The sequence below is a fragment of the Tetrao urogallus genome (genome assembly GCF_951394365.1).
Source record: "Tetrao urogallus genome assembly, chromosome: 1".
Classification (NCBI taxonomy): Eukaryota; Metazoa; Chordata; class Aves; order Galliformes; family Phasianidae; genus Tetrao; species Tetrao urogallus.
The window spans coordinates 179,559,411-179,572,273 of NC_136813.1; the positions used below are offsets into that span (position 1 = coordinate 179,559,411).

At 38.6% G+C, this 12,863-nt stretch overlaps 2 protein-coding genes across 2 annotated transcripts in view; one reads left to right on the forward strand and one right to left on the reverse strand.

The window, feature by feature from the left end:
* COG5 (component of oligomeric golgi complex 5) overlaps nt 1–12,863 on the forward strand; it is a gene marked incomplete at both ends in the record, with an annotated part of 182,010 nt that overhangs the window by 27,667 nt on the left and 141,480 nt on the right. The gene's annotated exons all lie outside the window — the stretch shown is intronic.
* GPR22 (G protein-coupled receptor 22) lies at nt 5,907–7,208 on the reverse strand (the record flags this gene model as incomplete). Its single annotated transcript, XM_079535694.1, has 1 exon — nt 5,907–7,208. The coding sequence occupies one exon, from the start codon at nt 7,206–7,208 to the stop codon at nt 5,907–5,909; it is 1,302 nt and encodes a 433-aa protein (XP_079391820.1).

Here is a 12,863-nt window from a genome sequence, read left to right on the forward strand (position 1 = left end):
TGCAGGACAGGGGAGGAAGTTAGAGATCATAACAAGATAACAGAAACCAAAAGTTTCTATTTCCAAAGCTCCAAAATTTCCAAAGCTCAGCCTGAGCAGGAAATACGGGCACACTGTTTGCCAACAGCAGTGTGCCTGCTGTTCACTGCCTGCTGCTGACTACTGAGTGTCCGCAGATACCAGACTGAGCACAGGTAGCCACACTGTCAACATAAGCCTTGGTGGTAATTTCAGGTTGTATGCCTTCTGCAGAGCTTTCACTGGAAATCTTGTGTTTCTGTTTTCATTTTCTTCTCAGTCCATGAGAATTTCCTTGCAAAGAAAACAGCTGATGTCAAATGCATAAAATAGAATCATGGGATCACAAGATTGGAAAGGACCTGCAAGACCATCTAGTCCCATCGTCCTTCCATACCATTGCTACCACAAGCACTAAACCACATCTTGCGGCTTCTCATCCAGGCGCCTCTTGAACACTGCCAGGGACGGCGACTCCACCACCTCCCTGGGCAGCCATTCCAGTGCCTGACCACTCTCTGAGAGAAAAAATTCTTCCTTATGTCCAACCTAAACTCCTCTAATACAACTTGCGGCCATTTCCCTGGGTCCTGTTTGTTGCCTGGGAGAAGAGGCCAAACCCCTCCTTACCTTCAGGAGGTTGTACAGTGCAGTGAGGATTCCCCTGAGCCTCCTCTTCTGCATACTGAACAGCCCCAGCTCCCTCAGCCGCTCCTCATAAGACTTGTGCTCCAGACCCCTCACCAGTTTTGTTGCCCTTCTCTGGACACATTCCAGGGCCTCAATATCTTTCTTGTAGTGAGGGGCCCAAATAAATGCAATAGAAAAGATTTCTTCCCTCTGACTCAGTTTATAATAGTTGCATTCTTTTAAATAATGTTGAAGTCTCTAATGGCATTTGTGCTTCAATTTAATACTCTACAATAAGAAATTAAGATAAAGACGAAATAATTGAAAGCACATTGTGGTTGTGATGCTTCTGAAGCATCAAGACAAACTGAAGTTATCTGACCAATGCCAATTCGAAGGAAAATTCAGTTGAATTTTTTAAGATTTATCACTGGGAACAGACATCTAATGTTTTAGTTTCAGCTCCATTCTTAGATTACTTGTGCTACACTGCTTGTGCTCTGTAAGCACACTGTACTCAGCAGAATGTATGGTGTATCTCTAGTCCAAGAGCTAATGGGATAACGCTGGGTTTGGCTGTTATTCTGCATACAGCTCGTTAAATCAGAGCCTTTGGAGCTGCTAGTCATGTGGCTCTCCCTGCTGCTCCTAGCGGTTTTGTGAAAAGCGCTCATCACACTTGATGATTCAAAGACCAGCTGTTGTGTGTTTCTGTTACAATATGAGGAACAAGGTTAGCATGCTCCTTGTGACAAGTGCTGGTTGCCCTCCCCCATTCTGCAGTCGCGATGACCGCAGTCTCCTCACGGTGTTCTTCTGCCTCCTGCCCTTTTGCTGTTGACCTGTATTCTCAATGTACTTTGCATCCTTCATTAACAGCCACTGGGTATGAGTCGATTCGAATTTTCCTATCAGTCACTTATGACGTCTCTTTGTTGCATTTTGTTCCACATAACCCCCCAGCAAAACAAAAAGCAACGCCCATATTTAATTTTCTGTTGAACTGTGAGATTGTTCTGTGAGTTGGGGCAAGGTAATTACACAGTCAAGTTCTTCTCTGCCTTTAGTGTAAGACAAATGAATTCAGTGATATTGCAGCAGGATGTGTGAAGTGGGAGGGGGGTTTGGCTTTTGTGAAGCTGGAAGGTCCTAAGTCTGAAGCAGATTGTCCTGTGCTGTACATTTGAGGTGTTTTGTTTGAACGGTGGGGAAGGGAAGGGTAAGTTGGTCTATTCTGTATCTTTCAATACTACCCTGGAAATTTGCTAAGGGAATGCTGCAGTTTCTTCTTTTTTAAAAGATTTAAACAACAATTGGTGACTAAAACACTGTTCTTCAGAGGAAACAAACATGTCTACAACACTCAGATATCAAGGAATGCTGATACTGGCACATACACCAATGCTGAGAAAGAGCTATCATGTGCATTGCAGTACAATGTATATAGTGGTTAATAGAGCAGAAAAAAATTCCTTCTAAAGCCTAGGTAAACCGTATATCCTATTGGAAAAAAAAACCAACAATAAGAGAAGGTGTTGAAGTATGTGCATGGTGGAGCATAGTGTCTGTTTAGATCAGAGATGCACTTATGAAAAACACTTCCATGTAAATATGAAATAGATGCTAGTATTGAACTCTACTTTCGGTGTGTGCAGAATATAATAATGATGTATAGTGTGTGTGTGTGTTTGGATTTAGATAACAATGAAGGAAGAGAACTGTATTGATTTAATATGTATCCGGAGGTATACATTTCTGATCTAATATATTTAGAAGTCACTGTAGCAGTTCTTATTCCCCTGGTACTAATGAAGCAAACAGAACTTCTGACCAGGTAGCAGTGTGTTATGACCTGTAAAAATTGTAGCTGTCTCGAAACGAGGTATTTGAGATCTATTTACATCTCTGTCTCACTGCTTGTGCTGTGCTGGTTTGTTCAGGTATGGCTCTTGGGCACTGTAATAGCTACTGGCATTCTCTTCGGCTTTTTGTATTTTTAGTGGGGCTGACCTCATTTCATAGTTTAAAACTGAGCAGAACTACATTTGCAAGTTAGAAGAAAACGTGGTCAGATATCAGCTAATACCCCAGGGATGGTGAATAGGTGCAAACTGGTGTTTATTGCTCAAATTGCCACAATGCATTTGCTGGAATTAGCATCTGTAGAGTCCTGTACAGTTCTGCTTGCCTTAGGCTGAATGGTGTGAAATGCAATTGAACTAATGACTCACTGTGATGAGATCATTTTTAAGAATGTAGTGGGCTTCTTACTGTACAGTACCACGGCAGATATTTGCCCTTTTCACTCCAGTGATGCTGTCTATTTCTTGCGTTCTGTTTTAGTCTTTGTCTGTCAAGCACCCACGGCACACCTTCACATCCCTCCTAAAATCCTCTTCAGTACCTGCAGGATACGCAGTCTTGCTTCACCAGTTGCTCTTTATTTTGCCTTGTTTGTGTTAAATCTGTCATCTTTGCGGTACAGACCGCGTATGCTTCTGTTCTGTAATGACTCCTGCACGTATATTCATCTGCACATATTTCTGACTCCCTGCTCTGTGCAGAATTTTTCTGCAGACCTCCAAGTGTACTCCAATGTCGTGTAAGTCCTTTTCCTTTGCCGCATTTCATGAAAGATGAGGAACAGTAAATGTACAAATGCACCTGCTTATATTCTTACTGGCAATCCCTGGCTGAGCAACTACCCTTTGAAAGCTGCTTTAATCTCTTGCTCTGTGTCCTCGGTCATGTTTTCTCTTTGTTATGAAGTACTACATCACTGAGTCTGGCCTTCTAATGGATGAGCCCTTAAATGCTAAATATGTGGTACTTGAGGTTTTAGTTTTACAAGTAAAACCGTGCTGTAAAGAAACCTTTTCACTGCAATCTTTTTTTAAATGATCATTTCAGATAAGAACATGAGTAATTTCAAGATTGTTCACGTGCTGGGGTCATTATTTCTCTTTTTCTTTTTTTAAATAAATGAATGATATTTTAAATTCATTTAAGAATGCATTATTGGAAGATAAATAATCAGATAAATCATATTATGCCATAAATCTTAGAGATCCCACTTTCTCCTCCTGCTAATGTTCAGAATCTGCAGACTATTTGCTAGTCAGAGAAGGGAGGAAGTGTTACAAAAAAAAAAGAAAAATATACCAGTTGTAGTTTTTTGGATTCACATCTTCTCACAAGAGCTTACTCATGCAGGATTTTTTTTTTTTTTTTTTTTTGGAAGTGTTAAATTTGGGACATGTGGGATTAAAAAAGAATATAAAAATCTACTATTATTAAGTTTGCCTCTGAATAAAATGAAGGATTTTATTCTTATTAGAACCTAGATCTAGCTTGGTTGAAATTCACACTGATCCACACTGTTTATAAGCAGATAAAACTGAATGCTGGTATGGTTGGTTTAGCTTTTAGAACAAAGCCAGTGTAGCTGTCTTGGAATGTATATTGTGCCATAATTTTAGAAAACAAATTATCAGTTAGATAATAGAATGTATAGGTAGAACTTGGATAATTTTAAGTTCCTGGTCTTTGTGGAATATGGAGCATCAGTTAGTGTCTTCTGTTTGGGTAAACTGAGGTTCATCACATGTCAGCTTTTCATTTCTTTTTTTCTTTTTAAACCACAGAAAATGTTGGCAATACAGACATGATTTAATAATGTGATGGAAAATAGCATTTTGCTCCCTTAAAGCCGCAATTAATTTTTTGCCTAGGCAACTTTGGAGAAGCACTTCAGAAGTACTCAGTTTTTTTGTAATACTTCAGTCAAAGTAGCTCTGATATTCAAGGATATGTTCTGTTGGATTTTTTGTTTGTTTGTTTCTTTTTTAATAGAAGTCAGCACTTAATGAGAATTATCCTTCTAATTGTCATGGTAGCAGGTGATATACTGAGGAGTTTATATAGCCAGACAAGTTAAATCATTCTCACTAATTGTTTCTGTAGGTTTTTTAAAGGTCAACTAATGTAGCCACTGTTCTCTGAAATGCTGAGGTTTTTATTTATGGAATAGTTCAAACCACCCCCCAGAAAAAGTGGGGGGATGAGTATCTCAGTTCTTGCTTGCAGTGCTATAGATGATGGCTTCTGAAGGCCTTCTGTCTACTCATTGAAGGCATGAAATGAAATGGAAAAAGAGGGTGTATAACAATGGTATGACACATCTGTCCAGAATATCCAGAAATAGGTTAGCTAAGCCATCGTGGGATTTGGCTTGTGTTGCAGCAGTTGCATGACCAGAACTGAACATCACTGGAGCAAACCCAAATAATATGAAAGCTAATGAGGCCAAGAAAATTGTTTCTAATTTAGCTGTGGCACTTGACAGCTTTATCTATCTATGATGATAGATGGTATGAATGAGTATTTTCTTTCCAGAAGATCCCCGTGTCATGCTGGAGGTCCAGCTGCAAAGCCCCTGCAGCGTGAGCATCTGAGACTGTACAGAAATGGTTTTGTTGGTTCTTGCCTGTTAATATCAGGACCAGTGACTTTCTCATCTGTGTTTTCACCCTCGTGTAGTGCATCTTTCCCACTGTCTCCCTCTGCCTCTCATATATTATTCAATATTCTGTGCTTTCCATACCAGAACTCTACATCTGAGACCGTGATCAGCTGTTTCAATATGCAAGAACTTTTTTTCTCCTCTTTTCTTAGAAGTTTTTCAACCAATGTGATTCAAATAAAAATAACTGGTTCTGAATCATTAATTGAGAAGCATGCTGATGGGATGCTGGAGAAATCTGAAATAAGTAAATAAGCGCATATCCGAGTATGAGATTAAAATGTGACTAAATTGTAGCTATACAGTGATCAGAATATCTCTGATCAGTGTTTATGAATTCAGTTTAAAAATATACCAGGCAAAATGCTGAGTTTGTGCTTTAGAAAATGAAAGATTCCCGAATGGAATTCTTGTTTAAAAATTACTTTATATTTACAGAGAAACTGAGCCGTACAAATGTTTTCAAAAGTTTGCACTTCTTTAAGGCTATTTATTTTCTAAAAAAGAGGACTTGAGTATTTCTGACAAATATACACATGGTGTTACGCTAACAAACGGCCATGCAACAGTTATCTTACATAATGAAGAAATTGAATCTACAAGACCTACTCTATTTAACACAGATATTGGAAAATATACAGTCTAGCCAATAGTTAAAAAATGTTTTTCTTATTTGGCAGTATTTCTCTACGGTTTGTTCAAATGTTCCTCGATGTGTTTTGGTGAATACTGAAGTCTAGTCAGTGACAACCTGAGGTACTAAACATTTCTGCCTTACTTCGTTGTCTTCGAAGGTGATCTTTTTGTTCCTTTTAGGCTCTATCCACGAGTTGTGTATGACAGCGTTATTTGGCATGGGGTCTGCTTCCACAATTGAAACAACTCGTTTTTTCATCTTGCTTTTCAGAACTTTCTGAAATTTTTGCCTTGTGAATGCATAAAGTAGAGGGTGAAAAATAGTTGTTCCGTATGCCATGACTAGAAAACACAAGCGCAACTTTACCAAAAGGTCACTTGGGCCCAAACACAAGATTGTGGTGTTTAGAACGGAGATGGGTGTCCAGCAGAGCAGAAAGGTGGAGATGATCAGGAGGGACATTCTGAAGACTCTCTTCTGCCGCTCTCGCCGCTCCCGGTGCCGCTTCACGGCTCGGCGCAGGGCAATGATCACAGACACAGAAGTCCTTACGCCGAAGACCACGTTTCTTCCTGCACTGCTCTGCGACATGTCTGTAGTCTCGTGCTGTGTGGTGAGAGAAATAGTTTTTTTCTTTCTAGCTTTCTTCTTTTGTCCCGTTGTAAATCTTGTGCCGATTCGGATGTTAAGAGCCTGGAGTATTTTGGTGTACGTGATTAGCATCACTACCACGGTGAAGAAGAAGATTGGGATCTGGACGAGGAGGTGGTAGTACATCCCCAGCTCGGTGTGGTACTCGTTTGCGCTGACACACAGCAGTGTCTTGTTCTCCCAAGTACTTGCGCTTTGAAGACTGAAGAAATTGACTTCAATGAAAGGAATCAGGAAGGCAAAAAGTGAAATGATCCATATTGATGTCATTAGTATCACAGCCCTTCCCATGGTCAGAATTCGGTTGGCAGGTTTGACAGAGATGTCGTATCGGTCCAGAGTGATAGCAAAGACATTGATTGCGGTCGAAACGCTTGCAAAAGAGACACAAGCCTCGTGGAAGCAGCAGATCAGAGCAGTGTTACTCTCCAGTGAAAGCAGAAGGATAACTATAGTTAGAGGAATACATCCCACACAAATTATTACATCAAGTACGTGAAGGTTCATTGTAATTATGTTGCTGACAGAATTGATTAAGTTGGATTTCATACAGTAAAGTACCAGCACGGTGAGGTTGCTGCCAAGTCCCAAAACAATTTCTAACATCAAAAATCCAGTGAGAGACACTTGAAAGCTTAATGCGTATGACAGTGGTCGGTACATGTTGGTGTCGATGTCGTCAATGGCATCTCGAACTGTGAAGTTAGATTCAAACTGCATGTTGCCTTCCAGAATGGGGGAGAAACACATTCTTTTGTTGCAGTTGCTTTTTCTCCTGAAAGGTGAAATAAACACGGAACCACTTGATTTCTTTTTTTAACACTCTCTGTTATTTCCAAAAAATGATGGGAATGGAGGATAGAGGAAAAGCATCCATTCCTAACAAACTCTTAATTTACTGTATGCTTAGAGCTGTGTTTGGCATAGACCCAAAAGCCTGAGGATCCACAATAAGGTCTTTCCTTTTTAAAGGAAAGCAAGATTTGTTTAAAAAAAAAAGATGAAAAGCTTCCACTCAGGGGAGACAAGGCTTTATTTATAGTGATGTGGCCTTTACAAAAGGCCCATTTGTTGAATAAACTGTACTTGTGCTTTGCCTTTGTATTGTGGTGAGTGCTATTTCAGCAGAATGTTGTTAAGTATTGACAAATTAGTACTGAAGATCGTTTTAAAAAGGCTCTTGTGGAAAAAAAGGAACTGATAGAAACGTAGAGAACTGTTGCTCATGTATCCTAAAAAGAGCATTTAAAATATCTGACAGCAATTTAGCAGCATCCTGATGAAGACTTTGTAAGAGTGTCATAAACTGAGACCTGAAGTTATGCAATTAAACAGATTTTTATAGGACTTCTGGTGTGCATCTACATGTATGAAACTTGTACTACAGTCTATTTAAGTATGTTTAATTTCCAGCAAGAACCTTACATAGGTTTGGAGTAATGGAATTCATTACAGAAATGCTACGTTTCCTCTTTCTGATTCAAATATTCTGTTTCTTCAGAAAATTAGTGCCTGATGGAAGAGTATTTAATTTTATTCCAGAATAGATTTAAGTTTTATAAAACAGTACTTAAATGTAAAATTGTCTCTTCCAGATTTTTTACATACTGAAATTAAATCCAACAAATATAAATCCATGATGTATTTATCCCAGCAGTAAGTGAGGCCCAAAGAAGTAGCATTTATTACATCTCGTACTTTTATTTTGTGGCTGCACGTGCTTTGGTTTCCACACACCGGCAGGTTGTAAGCAGAGCATCTGTGTTAATAATACCTGGCGTGTGCATTGCTTGTGTTGTCAGCCAACTCTAGAGGCTGTAATGAGATGAATAAATAAGAGGTCGTTCAGTTTCTTGTTGTGATACTTGAGGGTTTTATAAGTAGTTTTAAATTTAAGAGGGGAAGTACTTGGCATGAAACAAAATTTAAATGCAGACCTTTGTTCCCAATCTGAATCCATTAAAAATGGATAGCACTAAGGTGAACAAAACTGAGCTGCTTTTTTAATGAAAGTATGAATTCAGCACACTTGGGATACGGCATGCAAATGAATTTCATCTGCAGTTCTGAAAAGCCTCTATTGCACAATACTATTAATTGCAAATTGTAAGATGAAAAGTCTTGGTATGCTTCAGCAGTTATTTCACATTTAGCTCTTAAATATAAAAGATGTAAATGAGAACATACGAGACTCGTGTGTGAAATGAAACAAACATTTCAAAAGCTTTGTTTCATTTCCAGTTTAGGTGAATTCGGATGGGTTTACATTAAACCTCAGGAACATGATTTCCTCTGTTTACGTGTCCTGGCTTTGACTGTATTTCAAGAAGTGGTCCAGATGCATTACTGGGTACAGTGAGCTCTTTCGTGTTAGTGAAAGCCAGGAGGAAATCAAAAGCAGGTCTTGCTTTAACAAAACAAAAACAAAGCAACAAAACAAAAGCAAACACTGAAAAAACCAAAACCCACAACATCTGAGCTGTAATCTTACTCTGAAATTTTTGTGGCAACTGAGAATTTCAGATGAACTATATCTGTAAAATCGAAGATTGAGCATCACCTCTCTGTTTCAGTGATTAATTTCAGGTGAGTACGAGTGTAAATGTCAGAGCAGAGGTAATTTACTGGGCGCGCTGCCCTTCTGCACGGTGCTGCTCCGGTGCAACGCGGAGCAGGGGCTGCGGCACACAGCCGGTGACCTACCTGCTTCCTGCGCCTCAAGGGTCTTTCAGCTCCTGGTAGCAGCTTGTCATAAATTGATACATGGTGTCACCGACAGATATTTGACATGCACTGTCACCTGGAAACCAAGTGCTAGCTGGGCTCCTATTTCATTCCTTGCAGATTTTTTTTTCCTCTTTTTGCTCCAGCACTTCAGCAGCAGAAAATTTTGATTACACATGGGGACTCCTCAGTTGCCTGAGATACTTTGTCTGTGCCAAGTTCCAGGCCAGCAACGACAAACCTTCTTTAGGTGATGTTAATTTCTTTCCCCTCTTGCATTTTGTAGCAGCCTGCTTTTATTTGCCAGGTTTAAAAAAGAAAATAGAAGAATATCTGCCTTCTGTGTTCGGAGTGTATGTAGACATCCTTTAGTTACAGTTGCGCATTTCTTTCTGTAATATTCCTGCTCGTTACTTTTGAGTGATGGCTTAGTTGAAGAAGTTGCTGTACATCATAAAATCCAGTTCGTGTGCTTTGACAGTAACCATGAGTTACCTAATTTGGTTTATTTTCATTTAAGGAGAATACATAACAGATCATAAAATTGAGAGAAAAATATCCATTAGTCATTATGACAAATAAGATATTTAATGAGCAGTATAGAAAAAGCGCGGTTAAACCCTTGTGCAGCTTGCTGGTGAAGAATGCATATTCTCCTTTTGGGAATTCATGTTTCATTGTTTCTTCATGCATCGGTAGTTTCCACAGTTCTGGTTTTAAATTATAAATCCCTCTTTAAGAAATGCTCACCATTTTAAGAATCACTCTTATTCTTCTTCCAATGAAATCTGAGCATATGCATCAGTCTTCCACATATGTTCTTGATGTGTAAGTACAAGTGTGCTCCATGTTTTGTTTCTAATTCCTTTATGCCTTAAGAATGCACGGTAGTGGTGAGTCCTGCTGCTTGTAGGTCATACAGCTAGAAAGGTACCCGGCCAACTGCACTCTTCATACTGTCAGTTGTAAAACTGAATTAGTTGCTGCATGCCCTTGTGAAGGGGAGGGAAAAAAAAAAGGTTAAGAGTAGGGCTTAGAATTTCAAAATAAAGTAATGCAATGATATACTTTGTAATATCACTTATTTGGCGAACAAAGAATGCCTAGAATTGTATCTTACAGATGATATGATTAGTTATCATGTTCCTTATTTCCTAATAAAATCATGTCATGTTTGTGTTAACTTGCATGAATTTAGTTTTTTGGACAAGTCTCCTATTCTGCAAACAGTGCAGGTTGCAGGAAACCCTAACTGGAAGCAGTAACTGCTAGACGTAAAGTGCTGTGACACTCAGCTCTAAGCAGCAGCTACTTTATGCACGCAGCTCTCTGATCTGCTAAAGAGAATTTGAGCAAAGTCAATAAACTTTGTAGGAAATACATTTTTGTTTAATTTGCACACTGTTAAAATTGTATTTCTTGAAATAAATGTGCTGCAAATTAGTGTTTCTAGAAGTGACTTGATTTTGGAGGGACAGTGGAAGAAATAAGTCTTAAAAACCGACCAAACAGGGAAAAGAAGGGAGATTTCACGAGCAAGTCAGAGATTAGTCATATTACTTGACCTTCATAAAACAGTAAGTGTACAGCAATTAACAGACTGTCGACTCCTTCAGAGAGCAACTGAATAAATCTGTAACATATTTAACTGCCAATATTTGGAAATACTGCTGAGGGAGGAAAGAAATGTTCCCAGTTGCATTCCGGGTTGGTTTTGTTTTTTTTTTCCCCCAGTACTATATTAAGCTAAATTACACTGGCTTTATATTATATGAACAAAACAGGTTCTTAATATTCTGCAGGAGTTTCATACAAAATAGCATTTGTCTACCACTGTGTTTTTGATAGGGATGGGGAAATAGCATTCAGATATTCCCCGGACTCAAATACAACACGATCGCAGTGCTTAATACAAGGACTTGAATCTGATACCTTCCTCTTTCCTCTTTTTTTTTCCCCCCGTTTTTGTTAAATGCTGCTTATTCTGCATACCATAATAAGGAACAGATCTTACCTCCGCTACAGGTTTGATAAATTCTCGGTGCAGGTGAAGCAGTTCCAGGTTGGAGGGATTCATTTTGTTCACTTGTTAGCAGAGAAGAAGGGAAAGAGGGTGAAAAGCACATCCTCGAAAAATGACCTTAATGAGAATTTGTGCCTGTAGTGTGCCATTGTTTCAGCATACTGCTAATGTATACAACTGCTTTAGTTCTGGTTTAGAGGCTGCTGCAGTCTCCCACTCTTCCTACTGTAGAATCAATAAGCATTTGAAAATACATAATGAAAGTAATTTAACATACTGAAGGCTTCTTGTCTCCAGAGACACCACTGAGATTCAGGCTTTCTAAAAAAGCAGAGCAGCGCTTCGGAGAGGCGAGCTTGCGATGGGCAGCTTTTGCAGAATGACAGCCTACCTTGTCGCTTCCCTTCACTGCAGAGAGATGCAGTGCATTCACTAATTTTGATTGGTCAGTGATGTGGGGCTTAAACTGTGCTTCATATATGGGATTGATTCCCCCCTCGCCCCCCCCTCCCTGATTTATATAAGGATTCTTTTATAAAAGGACTAAATTTACAAATGATTTATGAATTCTGGAATATATTAAGGCTATGCCAGTGTTATTTTTACCTTTTCACTCTTCACTTTGTGTACACTGGAAACCACATGATGCTGTAAAAAAAAATTGGATTAAACCTTTATTACTTAAAAAGCTTCCAACGATCTCTATTTGCGTTTGTCTCCTTTCCATTTGTGATTTTTTCTTTTCTTTTGTCCTAGGAATATCTCCAAAATAAAACTGCCTCCTATTTTCTGTGAGCCAACTGAATCTCTCCAGTCTGTTTATATGCAAGTCAACACTTAGGTCTTGCCTTCAATAAATAATATTCAGGACAAGTCAACACCCCCTTGTATATTAGTAAGATTTCAATTAAGATTCAGAGATTATTCAGATCCTCAGAATGGCTCAATAATTCAGTTTAGTTCATGAATCAGGAAAGATTCTTGTGATCCATCACCACATACAGCACATGTACAGTAGCGTCGCCTGTAAATTTTGTTGAAATATTAATTTTACACAATTTTTTAATATTCCACATGGATTTTTCTGGAGACTTGGCAGGTTTTTGTAAGGCTGTGCCTTGCATTACGTTCTCAACCTTTGTAGAGACTGCAGAGGGTTTTCGTTTTCACTTCTTTGTTTTGTAACTTATTTCTGAATCTGTTCACAACATAAACAGTGCTCACAATCTCTTAATGAAGAGTAAGGAAAGTGTGGCACAGTGTCAATTTTAATTACTACTAATGCTAAAATAATTTCTAGAGATGAATAAACTGTGCAACCAAAAATAATAATTTTTAGCATCAGTTTGCAGAAGCAAGTAATTTAAGAATATCTCAGTAAAAATGTTCTGCTGGTTATCTGCGTCAAATAAGCATGGAGGTTTGGACATTTTATGTTTTTTTCTTGATTTGAAAGATTTTTTTTTCTGAAAAGTTTGGTAAAATGCTGTTAATGTGTGGTTCTTATCGAGGCTACTATATTAAGATAAGTTTGGTCAAATACTGGGGACGTTCTGTGCAATCATAAATGGCAATTGTGTAAACATTTCTTTTTTCTTTTGTTTTGTTTTTTTTTTTCCTTCATCTTTTTCCTCAACTGTCCAATATGCTACTTATGT